Genomic DNA, 20,125 nt, shown 5'->3' on the forward strand with positions numbered 1-20,125 from the left:
TCAGGGTGGGTCCACTGTTCAGTATCAGGGTGGGTCTACTGTTCAGTATCAGGGTGGGTCTACTGTTCAGTATCAGGGTGGGTCCACTGTTCAGTATCAGGGTGGGTCTACTGTTCAGTATCAGGGTGGGTCTACTGTTCAGTATCAGGGTGGGTCTACTGTTCAGTATCAGGGTAGGTCTACTGTTCAGTATCAGGGTGGGTCTACTGTTCAGTATCAGGGTGGGTCCACTGTTCAGTATCAGGGTGGGTCTACTGTTCAGTATCAGGGTGGGTCCACTGTTCAGTATCAGGGTGTGTCTACTGTTCAGTATCAGGGTGGGTCTACTGTTCAGTATCAGGGTGGGTCTACTGTTCAGTATCAGGGTGGGTCCACTGTTCAGTATCAGGGTGGGTCTACTGTTCAGTATCAGGGTGGGTCTACTGTTCAGTATCAGGGTGGGTCTACTGTTCAGTATCAGGGTGGGTCTACTGTTCAGTATCAGGGTAGGTCTACTGTTCAGTATCAGGGTGGGTCTACTGTTCAGTATCAGGGTGGGTCCACTGTTCAGTATCAGGGTGGGTCCACTGTTCAGTATCAGGGTGGGTCCACTGTTCAGTATCAGGGTGGGTCCACTGTTCAGTATCAGGGTGGGTCCACTGTTCAGTATCAGGGTGGGTCCACTGTTCAGTATCAGGGTGGGTCTACTGTTCAGTATCAGGGTGGGTCCACTGTTCAGTATCAGGGTGGGTCCACTGTTCAGTATCAGGGTGGGTTTACTGTTCAGTATCAGGGTGGGTCTACTGTTCAGTATCAGGGTGGGTCTACTGTTCAGTATCAGGGTGGGTCTACTGTTCAGTATCAGGGTGGGTCCACTGTTCAGTATCAGGGTGGGTTTACTGTTCAGTATCAGGGTGGGTCTACTGTTCAGTATCAGGGTGGGTCTACTGTTCAGTATCAGGGTGGGTCTACTGTTCAGTATCAGGGTGGGTCTACTGTTCAGTATCAGGGTGGGTCTACTGTTCAGTATCAGGGTGGGTCCACTGTTCAGTATCAGGGTAGGTCCACTGTTCAGTATCAGGGTGGGTCCACTGTTCAGTATCAGGGTGGGTCCACTGTTCAGTATCAGGGTGGGTCCACTGTTCAGTATCAGGGTGGGTCTACTGTTCAGTATCAGGGTGGGTCCACTGTTCAGTATCAGGGTGGGTCCACTGTTCAGTATCAGGGTGGGTTTACTGTTCAGTATCAGGGTGGGTCTACTGTTCAGTATCAGGGTGGGTCCACTGTTCAGTATCAGGGTGGGTCCACTGTTCAGTATCAGGGTGGGTTTACTGTTCAGTATCAGGGTGGGTCTACTGTTCAGTATCAGGGTGGGTCTACTGTTCAGTATCAGGGTGGGTCCACTGTTCAGTATCAGGGTGGGTCTACTGTATCAGGGTGGGTCTACTGTTCAGTATCAGGGTGGGTCCACTGTTCAGTATCAGGGTGGGTCTACTGTTCAGTATCAGGGTGGGTCTACTGTTCAGTATCAGGGTGGGTCCACTGTTCAGTATCAGGGTGGGTCTACTGTATCAGGGTGGGTCTACTGTTCAGTATCAGGGTGGGTCCACTGTTCAGTATCAGGGTGGGTCTACTGTATCAGGGTGGGTCTACTGTTCAGTATCAGGGTGGGTCTACTGTTCAGTATCAGGGTGGGTCTACTGTTCAGTATCAGGGTGGGTCCACTGTTCAGTATCAGGGTGGGTCTACTGTATCAGGGTGGGTCTACTGTTCAGTATCAGGGTGGGTCCACTGTTCAGTATCAGGGTGGGTCTACTGTTCAGTATCAGGGTGGGTCTACTGTTCAGTATCAGGGTGGGTCCACTGTTCAGTATCAGGGTGGGTCTACTGTATCAGGGTGGGTCTACTGTTCAGTATCAGGATGGGTCCACTGTTCAGTATCAGGGTGGGTCTACTGTTCAGTATCAGGGTGGGTCCACTGTTCGGTATCAGGGTGGGTCTACTGTTCTGTATCAGGGTGGGTCTACTGTTCAGTATCAGGGTGGGTCTACTGTTCAGTATCAGGGTGGGTCTACTGTTCAGGGTGGGTCCACTGCTCAGTATCAGGGTGGGTCTACTGTTCAGTATCAGGGTGGGTCTACTGTTCAGTATCAGGGTCGGTCAAACAGCGCCCCCCTGTGTCTCAGTATGGGTAGAGTATCTATCTGATGCTGTGTCTCAGTATGGGTAGAGTACCTATCTGATGCTGTGTCTCAGTATGGGTAGAGTACCTATCTGATGCTGTGTCTCAGTATGGGTAGAGTATCTATCTGATGCTGTGTCTCAGTATGGGTAGAGTATCTATCTGATGCTGTGTCTCAGTATGGGTAGAGTACCTATCTGATGCTGTGTCTCAGTATGGGTAGAGTACCTATCTGATGCTGTGTCTCAGTATGGGTAGAGTATCTATCTGATGCTGTGTCTCAGTATGGGTAGAGTACCTATCTGATGCTGTCTGGTCAAACAGTTCCCCTCTGTGTCTCAGTATGGGTAGAGTACCTATCTGATGCTGTGTCTCAGTATGGGTAGAGTATCTATCTGATGCTTTGTCTCAGTATGAGTAGAGTACCTATCTGATGCTGTTTCTCAGTATGAGTAGAGTACCTATCTGATGCTGTCTGGTTAAACAGCTCCCCTCTGTGTCTCAGTATGGGTAGAGTACCTATCTGATGCTGTGTCTCAGTATGGGTAGAGTACCTATCTGATGCTGTGTCTCAGTATGGGTAGAGTATCTATCTGATGCTGTGTCTCAGTATGGGTAGAGTACCTATCGGATGCTGTCTGGTCAAAAAGAGTATGACATTGTTGCCTCCCGTAACATTGAATGCAAAGGGAAGCCAGGGAGCATTTGGCATCATTTAGTTGTCTAAGCAGAGGTGATTAGAGGATGTTGAAATGGTGCTGGAATAGTGGAGGCAGCTTCTGTTTTCTTTGCGACTTGCGGTAACTCTCCGTGGTTCTACATCAATAGTTGTTTAGTAGTCAGAAAATGTCGGCAACATAACCTTGCTTGACCGTGCTGTAGGTCATGTAGCTAGAGGTCTGTTATGTTTTGTGGACTTCACCAGACAGATGTTGCTTTCATTTATTCTGGTTGAATTGGTTGAATTTGGTTGAATTTATTCTGCCGCTGTGTCTTGTTGTGGTCTCGGCCTGTAGGCCAATATATCACGGTGTCGCGGCCTGTAGGCCAATATATCACGGTGTCGAGGCCTGTAGGCCAATATATCACGGTGTCGAGGCCTGTAGGCCAATATATCACGGTGTCGAGGCCTGTAGGCCAATATATCACGGTGTCGAGGCCTGTAGGCCAATATATCACGGTATCGAGGCCTGTAGGCCAATATATCACGGTATCGAGGCCTGTAGGCCAATATATCACGGTGTCGAGGCCTGTAGGCCAATATATCACGGTGTCGAGGCCTGTAGGCCAATATATCACGGTGTCGATGCCTGTAGGCCAATATATCACGGTGTCGAGGCCTGTAGGCCAATATATCACGGTGTCGATGCCTGTAGGCCAATATATCACGGTGTCGAGGCCTGTAGGCCAATATATCACGGTGTCGAGGCCTGTAGGCCAATATATCACGGTGTCGAGGCCTGTAGGCCAATATATCACGGTGTCGAGGCCTGTAGGCCAATATATCACGGTGTCGAGGCCTGTAGGCCAATATATCACGGTGTCGAGGCCTGTAGGCCAATATATCACGGTGTCGAGGCCTGTAGGCCAATATATCACGGTGTCGAGGCCTGTAGGCCAATATATCACGGTGTCGAGGCCTGTAGGCCAATATATCACGGTGTCGAGGCCTGTAGGCCAATATATCACGGTGTCGAGGCCTGTAGGCCAATATATCACGGTGTCGAGGCCTGTAGGCCAATATATCACGGTGTCGAGGCCTGTAGGCCAATATATCACGGTGTCGAGGCCTGTAGGCCAATATATCACGGTGTCGAGGCCTGTAGGCCAATATATCACGGTGTCGAGGCCTGTAGGCCAATATATCACGGTGTCGAGGCCTGTAGGCCAATATATCACGGTGTCGAGGCCTGTAGGCCAATATATCACGGTGTCGAGGCCTGTAGGCCAATATATCACGGTGTCGAGGCCTGTAGGCCAATATATCACGGTGTCGAGGCCTGTAGGCCAATATATCACGGTGTCGAGGCCTGTAGGCCAATATATCACGGTGTCGAGGCCTGTAGGCCAATATATCACGGTGTCGAGGCCTGTAGGCCAATATATCACGGTGTCGAGGCCTGTAGGCCAATATATCACGGTGTCGAGGCCTGTAGGCCAATATATCACGGTGTCGAGGCCTGTAGGCCAATATATCACGGTGTCGAGGCCTGTAGGCCAATATATCACGGTGTCGAGGCCTGTAGGCCAATATATCACGGTGTCGAGGCCTGTAGGCCAATATATCACGGTGTCGAGGCCTGTAGGCCAATATATCACGGTGTCGAGGCCTGTAGGCCAATATATCACGGTGTCGAGGCCTGTAGGCCAATATATCACGGTGTCGAGGCCTGTAGGCCAATATATCACGGTGTCGAGGCCTATGAACTAACAGGTGACAGAGCAAACAACACCAGTATCACTAGTTACAACACGTAGGATGTAATATGGCTTATTTCCTGGATTGGTTTCCCCGGTGATTTTACCCACGCACCTCTACTGTGTTCAAATAAAGTGCATTCGGAAAGTATTCAGACCCTTGACTTTTCCCACATTTTGTTACGTTACAGCCTTATTGTAAAATGAAAACATAAATAGATAGGTCTACTGTAGGGGTGTTAGTACTAGTGAGGGTTAGGAGGGTAGACTACAGTCATGGTCTACTGTAGGGGTGTTAGTACTAGTGAGGGTAGACTACAGTCATGGTCTACTGTAGGGGTGTTAGTACTAGTGAGGGTTAGGAGGGTAGACTACAGTCATGGTCTACTGTAGGGGTGTTAGTACTAGTGAGGGTTGGGAGGGTAGACTACAGTCATGGTCTACTGTAGGGGTGTTAGTACTAGTGAGGGTAGACTACAGTCATGGTCTACTGTAGGGGTGTTAGTACTAGTGAGGGTAGACTACAGTCATGGTCTACTGTAGGGGTGTTAGTACTAGTGAGGGTAGTCTACAGTCATGGTCTACTGTAGGGGTGTTAGTACTAGTGAGGGTAGACTACAGTCATGGTCTACTGTAGGGGTGTTAGTACTAGTGAGGGTAGACTACAGTCATGGTCTACTGTAGGGGTGTTAGTACTAGTGAGGGTAGACTACAGTCATGGTCTACTGTAGGGGTGTTAGTACTAGTGAGGGTAGACTACAGTCATGGTCTACTGTAGGGGTGTTAGTACTAGTGAGGGTAGACTACAGTCATGGTCTACTGTAGGGGTGTTAGTACTAGTGAGGGTTGGGAGGGTAGACTACAGTCATGGTCTACTGTAGGGGTGTTAGTACTAGTGAGGGTAGACTACAGTCATGGTCTACTGTAGGGGTGTTAGTACTAGTGAGGGTTAGGAGGGTAGACTACAGTCATGGTCTACTGTAGGGGTGTTAGTACTAGTGAGGGTAGACTACAGTCATGGTCTACTGTAGGGGTGTTAGTACTAGTGAGGGTAGACTACAGTCATGGTCTACTGTAGGGGTGTTAGTACTAGTGAGGGTAGACTACAGTCATGGTCTACTGTATCGGTGTTAGTACTAGTGAGGGTTAGGAGGGTAGACTACAGTCATGATCTACTGTAGGGGTGTTAGTACTAGTGAGGGTAGACTACAGTCATGGTCTACTGTAGGGGTGTTAGTACTAGTGAGGGTTAGGAGGGTAGACTACAGTCATGGTCTACTGTAGGGGTGTTAGTACTAGTGAGGGTTAGGAGGGTAGACTACAGTCATGGTCTACTGTAGGGGTGTTAGTACTAGTGAGGGTTAGGAGGGTAGACTACAGTCATGGTCTACTGTAGGGGTGTTAGTACTAGTGAGGGTTAGGAGGGTAGACTACAGTCATGGTCTACTGTAGGGGTGTTAGTACTAGTGAGGGTTGGGAGGGTAGACTACAGTCATGGTCTACTGTAGGGGTGTTAGTACTAGTGAGGGTTAGGAGGGTAGACTACAGTCATGGTCTACTGTAGGGGTGTTAGTACTAGTGAGGGTTAGGAGGGTAGACTAAGGTCATGATCTACTGTAGGGGTGTTAGTACTAGTGAGGGTTAGGAGGGTAGACTAGAGTCATGGTCTACTGTAGGGGTGTTAGTACTAGTGAGGGTTGGGAGGGTAGACTACAGTCATGGTCTACTGTAGGGGTGTTAGTACTAGTGAGGGTAGACTACAGTCATGGTCTACTGTAGGGGTGTTAGTACTAGTGAGGGTAGACTACAGTCATGGTCTACTGTAGGGGTGTTAGTACTAGTGAGGGTAGACTACAGTCATGGTCTACTGTAGGGGTGTTAGTACTAGTGAGGGTAGACTACAGTCATGGTCTACTGTAGGGGTGTTAGTACTAGTGAGGGTAGACTACAGTCATGGTCTACTGTAGGGGTGTTAGTACTAGTGAGGGTTGGGAGGGTAGACTACAGTCATGGTCTACTGTAGGGGTGTTAGTACTAGTGAGGGTAGACTACAGTCATGGTCTACTGTAGGGGTGTTAGTACTAGTGAGGGTTAGGAGGGTAGACTACAGTCATGGTCTACTGTAGGGGTGTTAGTACTAGTGAGGGTAGACTACAGTCATGGTCTACTGTAGGGGTGTTAGTACTAGTGAGGGTAGACTACAGTCATGGTCTACTGTAGGGGTGTTAGTACTAGTGAGGGTAGACTACAGTCATGGTCTACTGTATCGGTGTTAGTACTAGTGAGGGTTAGGAGGGTAGACTACAGTCATGATCTACTGTAGGGGTGTTAGTACTAGTGAGGGTAGACTACAGTCATGGTCTACTGTAGGGGTGTTAGTACTAGTGAGGGTTAGGAGGGTAGACTACAGTCATGGTCTACTGTAGGGGTGTTAGTACTAGTGAGGGTTAGGAGGGTAGACTACAGTCATGGTCTACTGTAGGGGTGTTAGTACTAGTGAGGGTTAGGAGGGTAGACTACAGTCATGGTCTACTGTAGGGGTGTTAGTACTAGTGAGGGTTAGGAGGGTAGACTACAGTCATGGTCTACTGTAGGGGTGTTAGTACTAGTGAGGGTTGGGAGGGTAGACTACAGTCATGGTCTACTGTAGGGGTGTTAGTACTAGTGAGGGTTAGGAGGGTAGACTACAGTCATGGTCTACTGTAGGGGTGTTAGTACTAGTGAGGGTTAGGAGGGTAGACTAAGGTCATGATCTACTGTAGGGGTGTTAGTACTAGTGAGGGTTAGGAGGGTAGACTAGAGTCATGGTCTACTGTAGGGGTGTTAGTACTAGTGAGGGTTGGGAGGGTAGACTACAGTCATGGTCTACTGTAGGGGTGTTAGTACTAGTGAGGGTAGACTACAGTCATGGTCTACTGTAGGGGTGTTAGTACTAGTGAGGGTAGACTACAGTCATGGTCTACTGTAGGGGTGTTAGTACTAGTGAGGGTAGACTACAGTCATGGTCTACTGTAGGGGTGTTAGTACTAGTGAGGGTAGACTACAGTCATGGTCTACTGTAGGGGTGTTAGTACTAGTGAGGGTAGACTACAGTCATGGTCTACTGTAGGGGTGTTAGTACTAGTGAGGGTTGGGAGGGTAGACTACAGTCATGGTCTACTGTAGGGGTGTTAGTACTAGTGAGGGTAGACTACAGTCATGGTCTACTGTAGGGGTGTTAGTACTAGTGAGGGTTAGGAGGGTAGACTACAGTCATGGTCTACTGTAGGGGTGTTAGTACTAGTGAGGGTAGACTACAGTCATGGTCTACTGTAGGGGTGTTAGTACTAGTGAGGGTAGACTACAGTCATGGTCTACTGTAGGGGTGTTAGTACTAGTGAGGGTAGACTACAGTCATGGTCTACTGTATCGGTGTTAGTACTAGTGAGGGTTAGGAGGGTAGACTACAGTCATGATCTACTGTAGGGGTGTTAGTACTAGTGAGGGTAGACTACAGTCATGGTCTACTGTAGGGGTGTTAGTACTAGTGAGGGTTAGGAGGGTAGACTACAGTCATGGTCTACTGTAGGGGTGTTAGTACTAGTGAGGGTTAGGAGGGTAGACTACAGTCATGGTCTACTGTAGGGGTGTTAGTACTAGTGAGGGTTAGGAGGGTAGACTACAGTCATGGTCTACTGTAGGGGTGTTAGTACTAGTGAGGGTTAGGAGGGTAGACTACAGTCATGGTCTACTGTAGGGGTGTTAGTACTAGTGAGGGTTGGGAGGGTAGACTACAGTCATGGTCTACTGTAGGGGTGTTAGTACTAGTGAGGGTTAGGAGGGTAGACTACAGTCATGGTCTACTGTAGGGGTGTTAGTACTAGTGAGGGTTAGGAGGGTAGACTAAGGTCATGATCTACTGTAGGGGTGTTAGTACTAGTGAGGGTTAGGAGGGTAGACTAGAGTCATGGTCTACTGTAGGGGTGTTAGTACTAGTGAGGGTTGGGAGGGTAGACTACAGTCATGGTCTACTGTAGGGGTGTTAGTACTAGTGAGGGTAGACTACAGTCATGGTCTACTGTAGGGGTGTTAGTACTAGTGAGGGTAGACTACAGTCATGGTCTACTGTAGGGGTGTTAGTACTAGTGAGGGTTGGGAGGGTAGACTACAGTCATGGTCTACTGTAGGGGTGTTAGTACTAGTGAGGGTTAGGAGGGTAGACTACAGTCATGGTATACTGTAGGGGTGTTAGTACTAGTGAGGGTAGACTACAGTCATGGTCTACTGTAGGGGTGTTAGTACTAGTGAGGGTAGACTACAGTCATGGTCTACTGTAGGGGTGTTAGTACTAGTGAGGGATAGGAGGGTAGACTACAGTCATGGTCTACTGTAGGGGTGTTAGTACTAGTGAGGGTTGGGAGGGTAGACTACAGTCATGGTCTACTGTAGGGGTGTTAGTACTAGTGAGGGTAGACTACAGTCATGGTCTACTGTAGGGGTGTTAGTACTAGTGAGGGTAGACTACAGTCATGGTCTACTTTAGGGGTATTAGTACTAGTGAGGGTAGATTACAGTCATGGTCTACTGTAGGGGTGTTAGTACTAGTGAGGGTTAGGAGGGTAGACTACAGTCATGGTCTACTGTAGGGGTGTTAGTACTAGTGAGGGTAGACTACAGTCATGGTCTACTGTAGGGGTGTTAGTACTAGTGAGGGTTAGGAGGGTAGACTACAGTCATGGTCTACTGTAGGGGTGTTAGTACTAGTGAGGGTTGGGAGGGTAGACTACAGTCATGGTCTACTGTAGGGGTGTTAGTACTAGTGAGGGTAGACTACAGTCATGGTCTACTGTAGGGGTGTTAGTACTAGTGAGGGTAGTCTACAGTCATGGTCTACTGTAGGGGTGTTAGTACTAGTGAGGGTAGACTACAGTCATGGTCTACTGTAGGGGTGTTAGTACTAGTGAGGGTAGTCTACAGTCATGGTCTACTGTAGGGGTGTTAGTACTAGTGAGGGTTAGGAGGGTAGACTACAGTCATGGTCTACTGTAGGGGTGTTAGTACTAGTGAGGGTTGGGAGGGTAGACTACAGTCATGGTCTACTGTAGGGGTGTTAGTACTAGTGAGGGTAGACTACAGTCATGGTCTACTGTAGGGGTGTTAGTACTAGTGAGGGTAGACTACAGTCATGGTCTACTGTAGGGGTGTTAGTACTAGTGAGGGTAGACTACAGTCGTGGTCTACTGTAGGGGTGTTAGTACTAGTGAGGGTTAGGAGGGTAGACTACAGTCATGGTCTACTGTAGGGGTGTTAGTACTAGTGAGGGTTGGGAGGGTAGACTACAGTCATGGTCTACTGTAGGGGTATTAGTACTAGTGAGGGTAGACTACAGTCATGGTCTACTGTAGGGTGTTAGTACTAGTGAGGGTTAGGAGGGTAGACTACAGTCATGGTCTACTGTAGGGGTGTTAGTACTAGTGAGGGTAGACTACAGTCATGGTCTACTGTAGGGGTGTTAGTACTAGTGAGGGTTAGGAGGGTAGACTACAGTCATGGTCTACTGTAGGGGTGTTAGTACTAGTGAGGGTAGACTACAGTCATGGTCTACTGTAGGGGTGTTAGTACTAGTGAGGGTTGGGAGGGTAGACTACAGTCATGGTCTACTGTAGGGGTGTTAGTACTAGTGAGGGTTGGGAGGGTAGACTACAGTCATGGTCTACTGTAGGGGTGTTAGTACTAGTGAGGATTGGGAGGGTAGACTACAGTCATGGTCTACTGTAGGGGTGTTAGTACTAGTGAGGGTTAGGAGGGTAGACTACAGTCATGGTCTACTGTAGGGGTGTTAGTACTAGTGAGGGTTAGGAGGGTAGACTACAGTCATGGTCTACTGTAGGGGTGTTAGTACTAGTGAGGGTAGACTACAGTCATGGTCTACTGTAGGGGTGTTAGTACTAGTGAGGGTAGACTACAGTCATGGTCTACTGTAGGGGTGTTAGTACTAGTGAGGGTTGGGAGGGTAGACTACAGTCATGGTATACTGTAGGGGTGTTAGTACTAGTGAGGGTAGACTACAGTCATGGTCTACTGTAGGGGTGTTAGTACTAGTGAGGGTTAGGAGGGTAGACTACAGTCATGGTCTACTGTAGGGGTGTTAGTACTAGTGAGGGTTGGGAGGGTACTCTAGATCAAAACACTTCGGTAAACTGTTGGAATCTTAGAATAATACAATGATCATTTACATTTTATGGTTGGAATTAGAGGTCGGACGATTATGATTTTTCAAAGCCGATACCGATTATTATAGGACCAAAAAAGCCGATACCGATTAATTGGCCGGTTTTTATATATTTATTTGTAATAATGACAATTACAACAATACTGAATGAACAATGAAAACTTTTATTTTAACATCGTATAATACATAAATAAAATACATTTAGTCTCAAATAAATAATGAAACATGTTCAATTTGGTTTAAATAATGCAAAAACAAAGTGTTGGAGAAGAAAGTAAAAGTGCAATATGTGCCATGTAAAAAAAGCTAACGTTTAAGTTCCTTGCTCAGAACTGTCACGCCCTGTCCTTAGAGAGCCGTGTTATTACTCTATTTGGTTTCGTCAGGGTGTGATTTGGGGTGGGCATTCTATGTTGTCTGTTTCTATGTTTTGGCCGGGTATGGTTCTCAATCAGGGACAGCTGTCTATCGTTGTCTCTGATTGGGAATCATACTTAGGCAGCCTTTTTTCCTTTGTAGTTAGTAGTTCCTGGGTAGTTATCTTTGTTAGTGACACTATGTGTTAACTATGTTATTATGTCTTAACTTTGCTTTTGTTAAATCATCCCCCGTTTGGCGAAGTTGAAGTAGGCTGTGATTCGAGGATAAATTAACAGGCACCGCGTTGATTATATGCAACGCAGGACAAGCTAGTTAAACTAGTAATATCAACCATGTGTAGTTAACTAGTGATTATGTTAAGATTGATTGTTTTTTATAAGATAAGTTTAATGCTAGCAACTTACCTTGACTCCTTGCTGCACTCGCGTAACAGGTGGTCAGCCTGCCACGCAGTCTCCTCGTGGATTGCAATGTAATCGGCCATAATCGGTGTCCAAAAAGGCCGATTACCGATTGTAATGAAAACTTGAAATCGGCCCTAATTAATCGTCCATGCCGATTAATCGGTTGACCTCTAGTTGGAATAAAGTAGTTCCTTGGAATGCAGTTTTTTTGGCATGACAACGAATGGAAATGTAAAGAACAGAGTTGAGAGTAGGAACCAAAGTGTTGGTCAGTGTTTCCCATGGGACCCTAATTAGATTTAAATTGATAGATACATTAAGACAAAGATTTTAAAATAGTTATCTCCTTTTCCTCTCTGACTTAAGAAAAATCTGTTGCAGTCAGGCTGTACCCTGACTGTGAGGCTGTACCCTGGCTGTAAGGCTGTACCCTGACTGTAAGGCTCTACCCTGACTGTGAGGCTGTACCCTGACTGTGAGGCTGTACCCTGACTGTAAGACTGTACCCTGACTGTGAGGCTGTACCCTGACTGTAAGGCTGAACCCTGACTGTAAGGCTGTACCCTGACTGTAAGGCTGTTCCCTGACTGTAAGGCTGTTCCCTGACTGTGAGGCTGTACCCTGACTGTGAGGCTGTAACCTGACTGTAAGGCTGTACCCTGACTGTAAGGCTGTACCCTGACTGTAAGGCTGTACCCTGACTGTAACGCTGTACCCTGACTGTAACGCTGTACCCTGACTGTAAGGCTGGACCCTGACTGTAAGGCTGTACCCTGACTGTAAGGCTGTTCCCTGACTGTAACGCTGTACCCTGACTGTGAGGCTGTACCCTGACTGTAAGGCTGGACCCTGACTGTAAGGCTGTACCCTGACTGTAAGGCTGTTCCCTGACTGTAACGCTGTACCCTGACTGTGAGGCTGTACCCTGACTGTAAGGCTGTACCCTGACTGTAAAGGCTCTACCCTGACTGTGAGGCTGTACCCTGACTGTGAGGCTGTACCCTGACTGTAAGACTGTACCCTGACTGTGAGGCTGTACCCTGACTGTAAGACTGTACCCTGACTGTGAAGCTGTACCCTGACTGTAAGACTGTACCCTGACTGTGAGGCTGTACCCTGACTGTAAGGCTGGACCCTGACTGTAAGGCTGTACCCTGACTGTAAGGCTGTTCCCTGACTGTAAGGCTGTACCCTGACTGTGAGGCTGTACCCTGACTGTAAGGCTGTACCCTGACTGTAAGGCTGTACCCTGACTGTAAGGCTGTACCCTGACTGTAAGGCTGTACCCTGGCTGTATATATATATATATAAGTCTGAATAGTTTCCGAAGGCACTGTATATAACGGATAAGACTATAGACAGACACAGTGGGTTTATTCATGATTCCTGTGGCCCATATTACTGGACGTCACCAGGCTCACACACACAAACTAGAGAGGCAAGACAGCCACAGGAAAAAGAGGAGAGAGAGAGGGAGCAGAGGAGGGAAGGGGAGGAAGGAGAGGGAAGACAGCCACAGGAAAAAGAGGAGAGAGAGGGAGCAGAGGAGGGAAGGAGAGGGAAGACAGCCACAGGAAAAAGAGGAGAGAGAGAGGGAGCAGAGGAGGGAAGGAGAGGGAATACAGCCACAGGAAAAAGAGGAGAGAGAGAGGGAGCAGAGGAGGGAAGGAGAGGAAGGAGAGGAAAGACAGCCACAGGAAAAAGAGGAGAGATAGAGGGAGCAGAGGAAGGAAGGAGAGAAAGGAGAGGGAAGACAGCCACAGGAAAAAGAGGAGAGAGAGGGAGCAGAGGAGGGAAGGAGAGGGAAGACAGCCACAGGAAAAAGAGGAGAGAGAGAGGGAGCAGAGGAGGGAAGGAGAGGGAAGACAGCCACAGGAAAAAGAGGAGAGAGAGGGAGCAGAGGAGGGAATGAGAGGGAAGACAGCCACAGGAAAAAGAGGAGAGAGATGGAGCAGAGGAGGGAAGGAGAGGGAAGAGAGGGAAGAGTAAAGGAACAGGGAGAGAGGAATCCAGATGTGCAGGATGTCCGCGAGAGAGAGAGAGCGAAGGAGAGAGAGAGAGAGTTGGGACTGAGGTATGGAGAAAGAGAGAGAGAGAGTGAAGGAGAGAGAGAGAGTGAAGGAGAGAGAGAGATGGGACTGAGGTATGGGGCGAGAGAGACAGAGAGTGAAGGAGAGAGAGAGAGAGAGAGAGAGAGATGGGACTGAGGTATGGAGAGAGAGAGAGAGAGAGTGAAGGAGAGAGAGAGAGAGATGGGACTGAGGTATGGAGAGAGAGAGAGACTTAACAAACCACTAAATAGCTAAGCCCCTACTCCTCTCCTTCTCTCTCAAGCTGTTTATGCTCTTTCATTTTCTGACTTCTCCTCTCCACTCTTTTTCCTCATGACTCATTGTAGACAGAAACACATTTGAAAAAAATGTTGTTCTTGGGACCAAGTCAGTCACACAAAGTCAACAGCAGTAAATGAAATGCTTACTGCCCGTTTGTACGAGCAAAGTATGTGGCTTTGAGTTGGTAGAAGCTTGACTAACTCGTTTATCCGCCATTCAATTTAGTGGACTATTCTATTAGTTGAGTGTGTCATTTCATTAGGAACGTCTCTCGTTGCCCATCATTTCATTAGGAACGTCTCTCGTTGTCCATCATTTCATTAGGAACGTCTCTCGTTAGCTATCATTTCATTAGGAACGTCTCTCGTTGTCATCATTTCATTAGGAACTTCTCCTGTTGCCTATCATTTCATTAGGAACGTCTCTCGTTGTCTATCATTTCATTAGGAACGTCTCTCGTTGCCCATCGTTTCATTAGGAACATCTCTCGTTGCCCCTCATCTCATTAGGAACGTCTCTCGTTGTCATCATTTCATTAGGAACGTCTCTCGTTGTCATCATTTCATTAGGAACGTCTCTCGTTGCCCATCATTTCATTAGGAACGTCTCTCGTTGCCCATCATTTCATTAGGAACGTCTCTCGTTAGCTATCATTTCATTAGGAACGTCTCTCGTTAGCTATCATTTCATTAGGAACGTCTCTCGTTGTCTATCGTTTCATTAGGAACGTCTCTCGTTGCTATCATTTCATTAGGAACGTCTCTCGTTGTCTATCGTTTCATTAGGAACGTCTCTCGTTGCCCATCGTTTCATTAGGAACGTCTCTCGTTGTCCGTCATTTCATTAGGAACGTCTCTCGTTGTCCATCATTTCATTAGGAACGTCTCTCGTTGTCCGTCATTTCATTAGGAACGTCTCTCGTTGTCCATCATTTCATTAGGAACGTCTCTCGTTGTCCATCATTTCATTAGGAACGTCTCTCGTTGTCCATCATTTCATTAGGAACGTCTCTCGTTGCCCGTCATTTCATTAGGAACGTCTCTCGTTGTCCGTCATTTCATTAGGAACGTCTCTCGTTGCCTCTCATCTCATTAGGAACGTCTCTCGTTGCCCCTCATCTCATTAGGAACGTCTCTCGTTGCCCCTCATCTCATTAGGAACGTCTCTCGTTGTCCATCATTTCATTAGGAACGTCTCTCGTTGCCCCTCATCTCATTAGGAACGTCTCTCGTTGTCCATCATTTCATTAGGAACGTCTCTCGTTGTCCATCATTTCATTAGGAACGTCTCTCGTTGCCCATCGTTTTATTAGGAACGTCTCTCGTTGTCCATCGTTTCATTAGGAACGTCTCTCGTTGTCATCTTTTCATTAGGAACGTCTCTCGTTGCCCATCGTTTCATTAGGAACGTCTCTCGTTGTCCGTCATTTCATTAGGAACGTCTCTCGTTGCCCATCATTTCATTAGGAACGTCTCTCGTTGTCCATCATTTCATTAGGAACGTCTCTCGTTGTCCGTCATTTCATTAGGAACGTCTCTCGTTGTCATCATTTCATTAGGAACGTCTCTCGTTGTCCATCATTTCATTAGGAACGTCTCTCGTTGCCCATCGTTTCATTAGGAACGTCTCTCGTTGGCCATCATTTCATTAGGAACGTCTCTCGTTGCCCATCATTACATTAGGAACGTCTCTCGTTGCTCATCGTTTCATTAGGAACGTCTCTCGTTGCCCATCGTTTCATTAGGAACGTCTCTCGTTGCCCATCATGTCAATGTCTTGTATTTATGAAGCCAACATGTTGATACCAAGTAATAAAGTCTTTAATGGACTGGATAATGACCGTAATACAGTCTTTATTGGACTGGATAATGACCGTAATACAGTCTTTAATGGACTGGATAATGACCATAATACAGTCTTTATTGGACTGGATAATGACCATAATAAAGTCTTTATTGGACTGGATAATGACCATAATACAGTCTTTATTGGACTGGATAATGACCATAATACAGTCTTTATTGGACTGGATAATGACCATAATACAGTCTTTATTGGACTGGATAATGACCGTAATACAGTCTTTATTGGACTGGATAATGACCATAATACAGTCTTTATTGGACTGGATAATGACTGTAATACAGTCTTTATTGGACTGGATAATGACTATAATACAGTCTTTATTGGACTGGATAATGACCATAATAATGACCATAATACAGTCTTTATTGGACTGGATAATGACCATAATAATGACCATAATAAAGTCTTTATTGGACTGGATAATGACCATAATAATGACCATAATACAGTCTTTATTGGACTGGATAATGACCATAATAATGACCATAATACAGTCTTTATTGGACTGGATAATGACCATAATAATGACATAATACAGTCTTTATTGGACTGGATAATGACCATAATACAGTCTTTATTGGACTGGATAATGACCATAATACAGTCTTTATTGGACTGGATAATGACCATAATAAAGTCTTTATTGGACTGGATAATGACTATAATACAGTCTTTATTGACCATAATAATGACTATAATACAGTCTTTATTGGACTGGATAATGACTGTAATACAGTCTTTATTGGACTGGATAATGACCATAATAAAGTCTTTATTGGACTGGATAATGACTATAATACAGTCTTTATTGACCATAATAATGACTATAATACAGTCTTTATTGGACTGGATAATGACCATAATAAAGTCTTTATTGGACTGGATAATGACTATAATACAGTCTTTATTGACCATAATAATGACTATAATACAGTCTTTATTGGACTGGATAATGACTGTAATACAGTCTTTATTGGACTGGATAATGACTATAATACAGTCTTTATTGGACTGGATAATGACCATAATACAGTCTTTATTGGACTGGATAATGACCATAATACAGTCTTTATTGGACTGGATAATGACTGTAATACAGTCTTTATTGGACTGGATAATGACCATAATACAGTCTTTATTGGACTGGATAATGACTGTAATACAGTCTTTATTGGACTGGATAATGATCATAATAAAGTCTTTATTGGACTGGATAATGACCATAATACAGTCTTTATTGGACTGGATAATGACCATAATAAAGTCTTTATTGGACTGGATAATGACCGTAATACAGTCTTTATTGGACTGGATAATGACCATAATACAGTCTTTATTGGACTGGATAATGACTATAATACAGTCTTTATTGGACTGGATAATGACCATAATACAGTCTTTATTGGACTGGATAATGCTGATAATGTAACTGTGTTGTTTCCCTCCAGACATCCAGGGGAAGAGTGATGTCATCCAAAGCTCTTCATCCTCATCGTTGTCAACAGTAACGACAGCGGAGACCGAACCCCCGACCCCGCCAACGGAGGACAGCACCACCCCCCCACGCACCCAGATAACAGTGGCCAAGAAACAGCAGTGGACCAAACTGGCCTCCACACCCAGCACAGAGGGCTCTCACAGCCTGCTCTACAGGGCTTGTGACTCGGATAGCAGCTCAGGAAAGGCCCAGGTCTCAACCTCCAAACAGGCCTGGAGCCAGAAGACGTTAGTGGAAGCCGGGCTGGACAGAAGGAGGTGTGATGATTTAGACTGGGAGCATCAGGGACAATGTAGCACCTCCTTCTGTGAGCCTCCTCCCCCTGTTCACACCGCAGTCCCAGAGCTCACCAACCCTATAGGAGGTTACGCTGAGATCTGTGTCTCCTCCTGTATGGTGAAGTCCTCGGGGTCCGGGGCCTATCTCCAGACCCTGGACAGGAGCAGCCGAGCCTGGGTACTGTCCACAGGAAAGAGCCAGGCTGCAGACGAGTCCTACTCGCGTCTAGGCCTCCACCCCACCTGCTTCCCTGAGCTGAGGCAACGCACAGAAGGCGACAACATTTGGTACAACCCTATTCCAGAGGAGGAGGACGTGCTGCGTGACATCGGAGGTTTAGGACGTTTAAGAGGGGGAGGAGGAGGAGGAGGAGGTGGAGGAGGAGGAGGAGGGGGTGGAGGAGGAGGAGGAGGAGGAGGAGGAGGTGGAGGTGGAGGGGGTTTTAGGTTAGACAGTGAGAACCCATGGAGGAGGAGGGAGACAGAGGGTCTGTCAGAGACCTTGAGGGATCCTCAGATGAGGAGCCAGCGGCGGGCAGGGATGGTGGTGAGCCCTGGCACCGGTGGAGGAGGAGGGGGTGGAGGAGGAGGAGGAGGGAGTGGAGGAGGAGGTGGAGGTGGAGGGGCCTCCCGTTTAGAGCGTCATGCCACCCAGAACCAGTGCCCTTCAGGTGGCTCCAGCCCGGACAGCGCCCATCAGACCAAAGCCATCACATTAGACAGCTCAGCCTGCAGTAGGAGAGAGCAAGACGGACACGGCCCAGGTACATACTGTAGAACAAGCTACTGTAGCCACATGATTCATATGATAGAGGTACTGTAGTCACCTACAGATAACTACTGTAGCCACATGATTCACCTGATACAGGTACTGTAGTCACCTACAGCGAACTACTGTAGCCACATGATTCACCTGATACAGGTACTGTAGTCACCTACAGATAACTACTGTAGCCACATGATTCACCTGATACAGGTACTGTAGTCACCTACAGATAACTACTGTAGCCACATGATTCACCTGATACAGGTACTGTAGTCACCTACAGATAACTACTGTAGCCACATGATTCACCTGATACAGGTACTGTAGTCACCTACAGATAACTACTGTAGCCACATGATTCACCTGATACAGGTACTGTAGTCACCTACAGATAACTACTGTAGAACAAGCTACTGTAGCCACATGATTCACCTGATACAGGTACTGTAGTCACCTACAGATAACTACTGTAGCCACATGGTTCACCTGATACAGGTACTGTAGTCACCTACAGATAACTACTGTAGCCACATGATTCACCTGATACAGGTACTGTAGTCACCTACAGATAACTACTGTAGCCACATGATTCACCTGATACAGGTACTGTAGTCACCTACAGATAACTACTGTAGCCACATGGTTCACCTGATACAGGTACTGTAGTCACCTACAGATAACTACTGTAGCCACATGATTCACCTGATACAGGTACTGTAGTCACCTACAGATAACTACTGTAGCTATATGATTCACCTGATACAGGTACTGTAGTCACCTACAGATAACTACTGTAGCCACATGATTCACCTGATACAGGTACTGTAGTCACCTACAGATAACTACTGTAGCCACATGATTCACCTGATACAGGTACTGTAGTCACCTACAGATAACTACTGTAGCCACATGATTCACCTGATACAGGTACTGTAGTCACCTACAGATAACTACTGTAGCCACATGATTCACCTGATACAGGTACTGTAGTCACCTACAGATAACTACTGTAGAACAAGCTACTGTAGCCACATGATTCACCTGATACAGGTACTGTAGTCACCTACAGATAACTACTGTAGCCACATGATTCACCTGATACAGGTACTGTAGTCACCTACAGCTAACTACTGTAGCCACATGATTCACCTGATACAGGTACTGTAGTCACCTACAGATAACTACTGTAGCCACATGATTCACCTGATACAGGTACTGTAGTCACCTACAGATAGCTACTGTAGCCACATGATTCACCTGATACAGGTACTGTAGTCACCTACAGATAACTACTGTAGCCACATGATTCACCTGATACAGGTACTGTAGTCACCTACAGATAACTACTGTAGCCACATGATTCACCTGATACAGGTACTGTAGTCACCTACAGATAACTACTGTAGAACAAGCTACTGTAGCCACATGATTCACCTGATACAGGTACTGTAGTCACCTACAGATAACTACTGTAGCCACATGATTCACCTGATACAGGTACTGTAGTCACCTACAGATAACTACTGTAGCCACATGATTCACCTGATACAGGTACTGTAGTCACCTACAGATAACTACTGTAGCTATATGATTCACCTGATACAGGTACTGTAGTCACCTACAGATAACTACTGTAGCTATATGATTCACCTGATACAGGTACTGTAGTCACCTACAGATAACTACTGTAGCTATATGATTCACCTGATACAGGTACTGTAGTCACCTACAGATAACTACTGTAGCTATATGATTCACCTGATACAGGTACTGTAGTCACCTACAGATAACTACTGTAGCTATATGATT

The 20,125-nt window shown here is 46.6% G+C and overlaps 2 protein-coding genes across 2 annotated transcripts in view; both read left to right on the forward strand.

Moving 5' to 3' along the window:
• Positions 1-17,203: 17,203 nt before the first annotated feature.
• LOC129842268 (uncharacterized) lies at positions 17,204-17,920 on the forward strand (the record flags this gene model as incomplete). Its single annotated transcript, XM_055910747.1, has 1 exon — positions 17,204-17,920. A coding segment is annotated over one exon (717 nt), but the record flags the coding sequence as incomplete, so codon positions are not given.
• A 147-nt stretch (positions 17,921-18,067) lies between these two features.
• The window catches only part of LOC129842274 (rho GTPase-activating protein SYDE1-like), a 31,629-nt gene continuing 29,571 nt past the window's right edge, over positions 18,068-20,125 (forward strand). Inside the window, exon 1 of the mRNA XM_055910754.1 lies at positions 18,068-18,314. Coding sequence (XP_055766729.1) covers positions 18,068-18,314 — 247 coding nt within the window. The remainder of the gene's footprint in view (positions 18,315-20,125) is intronic.

Source organism: Salvelinus fontinalis, unplaced genomic scaffold, assembly GCF_029448725.1.
Source record: "Salvelinus fontinalis isolate EN_2023a unplaced genomic scaffold, ASM2944872v1 scaffold_0028, whole genome shotgun sequence".
NCBI lineage: Eukaryota > Metazoa > Chordata > Actinopteri > Salmoniformes > Salmonidae > Salvelinus > Salvelinus fontinalis.